The sequence below is a fragment of the Cebidichthys violaceus genome, unplaced genomic scaffold (assembly GCF_023349555.1).
Source record: "Cebidichthys violaceus isolate CVI_PGR_0920_01 unplaced genomic scaffold, fCebVio1.0.p SCAF_6, whole genome shotgun sequence".
NCBI lineage: Eukaryota > Metazoa > Chordata > Actinopteri > Perciformes > Stichaeidae > Cebidichthys > Cebidichthys violaceus.
This window is the reverse complement of record NW_027176816.1, coordinates 8195563-8203432: the sequence shown is the minus strand read 5'-3', so window position 1 is coordinate 8203432 and position 7870 is coordinate 8195563. Positions and strand designations below refer to the sequence as shown.

Genomic DNA, 7870 nt, shown 5'->3' with positions numbered 1-7870 from the left:
AAAACAATTTCACAATTCTTATGGTGGCATGCATTTTTTTCAAAAATAATTTCTCAGTGCGCATGGTGCGTACCTTTTGTTTAGACTCGGCGAATTTATGTATAAGATTTCAAAGGGTAAACCACGATCTTTAAAATTTTCCCATTGTACGTTATGGAACACGACAATATGAATATAGTCAACCACATGACATTTAAGTAAAGTCTACAACAACTTGAACGACGACTGGCGACCTGGAGTCAAATCATTAACTTAATGTTTCTAATTTTAATTGTTGGCATCCCCCACAAAAACTTAACAATGTGCCCTCCCAACTGGATGATGTCATCTCTACAAAGTGCGCAGCCATTTTGTTAGCTAGCTTGAGGTTAGAGAGGTTAGCCGTGTACTGCTGCATCATATGTGGTCTTTATGGTTTTGTACGTAAATCTGAACGAACGAGATTATTTGTCGATGTTGATGTAAGCGTACAATTTGCATCTATACACTAGCAGACAAGCGGAGGACTCGTGTATTTGTTGATAGTGAACAGTGCGCTAAACTGAATGGTCATTCATTTTTCAAGCCATCTTGAGTCTGCTAGCTTGTTAGCTAGCTAGCTGACTAGCGTGTTTACGCGTGCTGCGAGCGGAGAAGAAAGCCAGTGAATGTTAGAGTTGTTGAGTGAGTGTTTGCGTTTCACATAGTTTGTCCTTCTGCGTTTGACTACCCTTGTATTTCAGTGGCGTCACCCAGTTAACCGAAGTAACGTTTACACTTCAGCGACGATCGACGCTACAAACTCGTGTGCATCATTACGGTCTTTAACTTTAGCGCCATCAGCTGCTTTTACTCGGACCTGCGACCGACCATTTAGAGACCATGTCAGAGTTGTACATTCGTGTGGCTGAGGATGAAAACGAAGAGCCGATGGAGATCCCCTCAGAGGATGATGGGACTATTTTACTGTCGTCGGTAGCGGCTCAGTTTCCAGGGGCGTGCGGGCTGCGATACAGAAACCCAGAGTCCCAGTGTATGAGGGGGGTCCGGCTCGTGGAGGGGGTCCTGCATGCACCCGAGAACGACTGGGGAAACCTGGTCTACGTCGTCAATTACCCTAAAGGTGAGATGTTTGTGTAAATGACGTTCAGAGCCTCTGTAGGGTTTGTTGTATTAGTCTTGGTCTGGTCCCTTAGTTCCAGCTAAGAAAACAGTTAAGGCCCTTTCCGGTTTGAACAGGAAAATCCCCCCATGCTGAAAGCCAGCACTGTAAAATATGGGTTTATGGCCTATTAGTGTGCATGGGCATGGAGTAAGATGTTCTATAGTCAGAGATGGAGCTAATGTTGAGATGTTCTCTTACTTCTGGTCATGTATTGTATATTGTATCTAACAACCAGACAGTAAAGAGCTCAGCAGGTTTGTATTTTCATCTGATTATTACACCATTTTTTCTATGAACTGCAGCCTCCAAAACAAAACTCCTTTTTTCCTGATGTGACTCATATCTATTTATTCTCCACAGATAACAAAAGAAAGATGGAGGAAATAGATGCTGCTTCAGCTGTGAAAGTGAAAAGGGGCTTTCAGAAGACATCAGATCTCATTGTCCTCGGGCTGCCGTGGAAAACAACAGAACAAGACCTGAAAGATTATTTCACTACCTTTGGGGAGGTCATCATGGTGCAGGTAGGGGCATCTTGTCTCGTTCTGAAAATTGTTTTGTTAGGCAGAGAGTCTAATATGGATATCTTGTTGTTCTGATTTATTTACAGTTTGTATGAAGCTTTGTATGTCCTCTGTTCACTCCAGGTCAAGAGAGATTTAAAGACTGGCAACTCCAAAGGGTTTGGGTTTGTCCGGTTCACTGAATATGAGACACAAACCAAAGTGATTGCTCAGAGACACATGATTGATGGACGATGGTGTGACTGCAAACTTCCCAACTCAAAGGTATTTGGGGTACCATTTTAGTGCGAGTGTAGTCATGAACCTCATGGTATAAATATATTCAGATTGTCTTTGGGTCAAGGGTCAGTTGATTAGATATTGGTGATCATCGTTTACATTTCAGCTTTTAGGTATTATAGCTGTTAAAAGAGCTGTATTTAACATTCAGAGCTTTAATGAGCATGTGACCTGCTGCGCTGCTCTCACATGGCGGTTACAGCTGATAATGCTGTCCCGACCAACAACGTTGGTCCCAGAAGTGTAGCACCCACCTTCCAGTTCCACCTCAGGTAAACTCTGTTAGCTCTGTCAGCACTTTAACCGTAGTTTGCACTTTTGGCACCATTAGCTGTGAGCCGTCGACATGTTGAGAGGCAAACGAAATGCTCCCAACCTCGGATCTTGCCCTTTTTAATGAGTTAATTTTCTTGTTGAGAAAGTCATAACTTTCTTATGGATGAATGCTAAACTGTTCTCCAATTACATATTATGTAGTTTTGCAATTTAAATGCATCTCGGAAATTAAATGTTTGGAAAATCATTCTGAATTGGTCAGAAGTATCAATTTAAAAAGACAACAACCATAGATCTCTTAATTTGTTGCTGTGCCTGTTTGTCCTCTCAGGCGTGTCCTGATGAGCCCATGCGGAGCCGTAAAATCTTTGTTGGCCGCTGTACGGAGGACATGACAACCGATGAGCTGAGGCAGTACTTCATGCAGTACGGCGAAGTCACTGATGTCTTCATCCCCAAACCTTTCCGGGCATTTGCATTTGTCACCTTTGCCGACGACCAGGTGAGATTCGCCTTAAATGACAGAGTTGGATTATAAATTGCTGGCATAATGACTACTGACTATCTTCTCCTCACCTCTTTCTCAGGTTGCCCAAGCCCTGTGTGGAGAGGACTTGATCATCAAGGGCATCAGCGTGCACATCTCCAACGCTGAGCCCAAACACAATAATAGTAGGCAAATGATGGATCGAGGGCGGTTTGGGGCTGGTGGGTTCAGTCAGGGCTATGGCAGTAATCGCGGTGGGCTAGGCAGCGGTAGTAGCGGGGTTAACTTTGGGGCTCTCGGTCTAAACCCAGCAATGGTGGCTGCTGCACAGGCAGCGCTGCAGAGCAGTTGGGGAATGATGGGCATGCTGGCTAACCAGCAGGGTCTGACCACAACGGCAGGCACAGCCCCTACAACCCGAGACCAGACCTATAGCTCTTCCAGCACCAGTTATAGCAGCCCCAGCTCAGCTAGCCTCGGTTGGGCTGCAGGCACTAACACGCCCTCCAGCAGTGGCTTCAGCTCTGGCTTTGGCACCTCTATGGAGTCTAAGTCTTCTAGTTGGGGAGTGTAGATAGCTTAGAGTTGCCCTTTTCATTTGCTATTAGGCTAATCTGGTAAGTATACATACAGTTGGGAACTGCTTATATCTTATGTTCCTATTATTAAAAATATACTGCCTTTTTATTTTGTTAAAGAGAAAATTTATACTTGCGTGCGACTGATTATGTCATGCATTGAATGGGTGAAAAGTTTAGTTTGTTAGTGGAAACTGCCACACTCCATTTAGTTTTGTTTTTAAATGTTAAAACAGAGATGACTGCATGCAAGATAAATATTTATAAACATGCACGAGTATCTTGAGAGCCCCATCGTCCCCTTGTAAAATGAGCTTGATATGATTATATATCTGTATGCAGTTCATTGCATCTTTTTGTTTTGACGTCATTTGGAAACGCCTTCATGAAAATCTCTTCTGCAGTTCACCAACTCTTTCCCAATTTCCCGGGAGGAAGCGCCTCATTGGCTGCAATGTTCGACCGATCTCAGTATCAATTCCCCTCTTCCCATGTGTAAATGCTTTGCCATCAAAGAACACAGCTTCACTCTGCATATACTGTGTTAGACGGTGGGTGTTGTCTTTTTTTCCTCTCCCCTTTTTAAGGATATAGAAATCTTGTCTGCTCTTGTCGCTTTTCAAGATCAATGAGTGGGTTTGATGTTGGACCGAGTGAGAGTGAGCGAACGGGAGAGCAAATTGAAAGTGTGAGAAGGACTGTTTGTGCGAAATGGGTTTTTTTGTTTTTTTTAAAGAGACAAATGCCTGCGAGAGTTGAGAAGAACCTGTGGCTTTGTGAGTGTGAGAGGAAGAAGCAAGTACGAGTGTGTCACAAATGGCCATCACAAGGACATTTATTGCATCTCGAGATCCCTATGGTCTCTGCTTTTTGTCATTTTCTATCAACCTTAATTCTTAAAAAACAGTGAAATGTCAAGTGCGTAATGAGTATTTGTACCTTTTCGTAGCTTTCTCTTGCTGTCTGATTTATTGTGAATGCTGTGTCTGGTTGTTTGCTTTATTTTCTCCTTGTTACCCCCCTCTTTGTGTGAAAATGAGACTTTGTGCTGGTGAAGTCTGTGTGGGGAAAACACTGAAAGCGTGTTTAAGTTTGAGGTTGGTGTGGTGAATGTTTGGCAAGTTCCCATTGAAAGTTTGTGTTTGAAGTGGTTACGAATGCTTTTTCTATGTTTTGTGAATCAAAGGGAAGTCTGAAATAAAACTGAATTTGACTAGGTATAATACACTCTTGACAATGACTTATTTTTGACTTCACATTAATTGAAATGCCAACACTTTAATTCACATGTATAGGGACCGCGGACATGGACAGCCCAGGTTTTCGTCAGAATCCAGGTTGGAGTCAATTATGGAGAAGCTGAAGACATTGTTGGGTGGCCGGCACAAACCAAAACCAACAATGGAATTGCTGCACGACTGCCTTAGTCCTGAAAAGGATCTTCTTCACTTCACTAGCAAGAAACCTCGGACCATCCCGTAATCAAATTTAGAGCGGACCATACTCAATTGGGCTGAGGTATTTGTTCATACCTACAAATGTCACAAATAGGACCAAAGTCACACCTACAGTTTGGCAGCAGTCATTCTTATTTTTTTTTCCAAACTTGTGAAACACAAAGTCTGCCTTTTTAATCTGAATCATGCATTTCTGTCAATGAATGCTTTTATCATTTGTCCTCGTAACAGTCATTGTTAACTTATGGAAGTATTAACTGGTAGGTTTCTTTTCATTGTGATCAAAAAGCTTTTCAACAAGGCAAAAATGTTTTTGTTGTTTTGTTTATCCTGATTGTAAAGTGGATGGAATGTATCAAGAGATTTTGAAAAGGGACATAAACAACTGATTGAACATGCCAGCAGGAATTTTCACTTTCTGTATTGAGATATTTTAGTATTGCGGTGTAAAATAAACAGGTTTTTGAGTTTTTAATCATCTGTCGTCTCTCAATGTAGATTGATATAAGTATTTTTCTTACAGGGCTCCACCTCGAACTCTTATTTTTACAGTTATCCATGACTTCAATTAATTGATTTCTTCAGGATCTTTGTGGAATCTTTGATTTGGTACTTGGCAAAAAATATGCTGCACTTTCTAGTTTTGATGCTGGCTGTTAAGTAGGTGTAAATATAATGTTCTGTATGTTGATAGTGGGGATGTGCCCTTTAGTAATGGCTTGAGGGACAAGACTCCCAAGTTATACAAAATATAAGTCATAGGATAGTCTGACATAAACTAATTGTACAGTGACATAAAATAGTCATAGTATAGTTCATAATTAGTGAAGTATGTTAAAATGCCAAAAATGTCATAGCATAGTAAGTCAAAAATAAGTCATGATATATGTCCAAAAGAATGTAAGAGTATGCTATGTTGAAAAAAAAGTTATGGTATAATATCTCAAAAAAAACATTGTTTTGTTTGTCAGAAGTTGCATTAACATCTTCAAAAGTCATAGTATAGTATGTCGAAAAACATCACAGTATAGTATGTTGGAAAAAGTCATGGTAAGTATGTCCAAAAAAAATCATACAAAGTAATTGTATAGTAAGTTGTAAAAGTCATAATCGTCGTATGTCGAAAACAATTGTATTTTAGGTCGGAACAAGTAATGGTATCGTATGTTGCAAAAAGTAATTGCGTCATATGTCGAAAACAAATAATTGTACTTTAGTTCTCAAAAACAAAAAATCATACTATAGTATGTCGAAAAGGTAAAAATATAGAATGTTAAAATAAGTCATAAGAAGTCAAGTTGAAAACAATTTATATGTTTTTTTGAAAATCATAAAAATCATACTATAGTATGTTGAAATAGATCATAGTATAGTATATCAAAAAAGTCCTAAAGTGGTATTTTAGTATGTCACAAAAAGTCTTAAGTCACAAGTCGAAACATTTTTTTTGTAAAAAAAATCCTAAGTCATGTTGAAAAAAAATTCATAGTATAGTATGTCAAAAAAGTCATAAAAAGTAAAAATATAGAATGTCAAAAAAAGTCATAAATACTCAGTATGTCGACAACATTGTATTTTTTGTCAAAAAAGCAATGAAAAGTCGAAATATAAAATGTTGAAAAAACAAAAAGTCATAGCATAGTATGTTGAAAATGATTAATTGTATTTTCTGCAAAAAAGGTCATAAAAAGTGGTAGTTTAGTATGTCGAAAAATTGTATTGCTTATCCTTCACGTTTAACAATTATTTTCATACAGTCATAAACTAATGGGATTCATGTTGATGAATATAAACAGACAGTGACAAACCTTACGATTCATTTTATATGTATTTATATACTTCGAACATGTAATAAATAAGTACAAAAAACAAAACAAGATTACGAAATAAAATAAACAGTAAATATAGCAAACTGTCAATGACCAAATTTTCATTATCAATAACAAGAAGCATCAGTAAAAAAAGAAGTTAGGCCTATGATAGATTAACTGTAAAAAGCAAAATATAACCGGACTGTTGAATCAACATATTGATAATTGAAAATATTGATATTGAACAGTTTCATTGATATTGCATGAGTTAATTGTCAGTTTCTACTGGAGGCAGTATTGGTTGTTAAGTGTGACAGCAGCAGGAAGGAAAGACCTCCGGTTTCTCTTTTTCACACGAGTGAAGCAGCCTCTCACAAAAGAAGCTCTTTGTAAAGCCTGCATGCAACTGAACAGGAGATTTCATGCACTACGGCAATGGTTGTCCTTCTTCATTGTAGTTTTGTCGGCAGACCGATAATTTGTGAAACTGCAGTCACATTCTCTGAGCACCACAGTTGTCTTTTCCTGAATTCTCCTCCACATCTTTCGTTGACCCCATGACGTTTTCTAGAGAGGTCAAAGAAAAGTGATTAGGCGGTCATTTTATGACTTTTCGAAATGGTATAGTAAGTCGAAAAAGAAAAAGTACAGTATGTTGACAAAAGGTCATAGTATAGTATTTCATAAAAGTAATTGTACAGTATGCTGAAAAAAGTCATAGTATAGTAAGTCGTAAAAGTCATAAAAGGTCAATATATAGAATGTCCAAAAAATGTCATAAAAAGTAATTGTATAGTACAAACCAACACAAAATTTTAAGCAGCTAGATTAAAATGTTGTTGTTGATATTCACTATCTGGTTATGTGGTTGAATTAGTATCAGAATACCATTAAGTAGAGAATGTTTGATCTCAATGAATTGATTGGCATCAGTCTTCCTCCCCCTGCTTCATTATGCATCATTATACTGTCAGGTGTCGCCTTGCTGCCTGCTTTGTCTGCAGATGACTCAGCAGCCTCATCCTCCACCTGCACTGCCTCCACTGAGCTCTCATGGCTGCCTGTGCAGCTTCTGTTTGACATCAGGCCTCTTTAAGAATAGTTGAGGAAGAATTGTAGAGAATGAGCTGTTCTTTGTTTTAAGCATTAGAGAAGAGGAAAAGGTTCACAGACATTTTGTTTTCTTTAACCAATGGGAGGAATCTAAATAACAGAGTAACAATAATTTGGTAGGCAGCCTCCCACTGCCTGTTTCTGGTATTTGAAGTGTATGAATGTAGTTAAGCGTATGAATGACAGTGTTTATTTAGTCTG

The 7870-nt window shown here is 38.8% G+C and overlaps 1 protein-coding gene across 4 annotated transcripts; it reads left to right on the top strand.

Moving 5' to 3' along the window:
* The first annotated feature begins 354 nt into the window (after nucleotides 1-354).
* tardbpa (TAR DNA binding protein a) lies at nucleotides 355-5220 on the top strand. 4 transcript variants are annotated; one of them, XR_011105211.1, is made up of 7 exons: nucleotides 355-1102; nucleotides 1505-1668; nucleotides 1792-1932; nucleotides 2555-2725; nucleotides 2811-2895; nucleotides 3693-3839; nucleotides 4584-5220. XR_011105211.1 is itself a non-coding variant. In XM_068732961.1 (6 exons), exons 1-6 carry the CDS (start codon nucleotides 862-864, stop codon nucleotides 3785-3787), a joined length of 933 nt encoding a protein of 310 aa, XP_068589062.1. In that variant the 5' UTR covers nucleotides 355-861; the 3' UTR covers nucleotides 3788-5220. The 4 variants fall into 4 exon arrangements, 2 of the variants coding, with proteins under 2 accessions (XP_068589062.1, XP_068589061.1); XR_011105210.1 differs by having other exon boundaries at nucleotides 2811-2931; XM_068732961.1 differs by having other exon boundaries at nucleotides 2811-2931; nucleotides 3693-5220.
* Nucleotides 5221-7870: the final 2650 nt, after the last annotated feature.

Coding starts and splice junctions, on each gene's coding strand:
- tardbpa (XM_068732960.1), top strand. CDS start 862: ATGTCAGAGTTGTACATTCGTGTGGCTGAGGATGAAAACGAAGAGCCG. Junction 1,669..1,791: donor GGGAGGTCATCATGGTGCAG/GTAGGGGCATCT, acceptor TGTTCACTCCAG/GTCAAGAGAGATTTAAAGAC. Junction 2,726..2,810: donor TCACCTTTGCCGACGACCAG/GTGAGATTCGCC, acceptor CCTCTTTCTCAG/GTTGCCCAAGCCCTGTGTGG.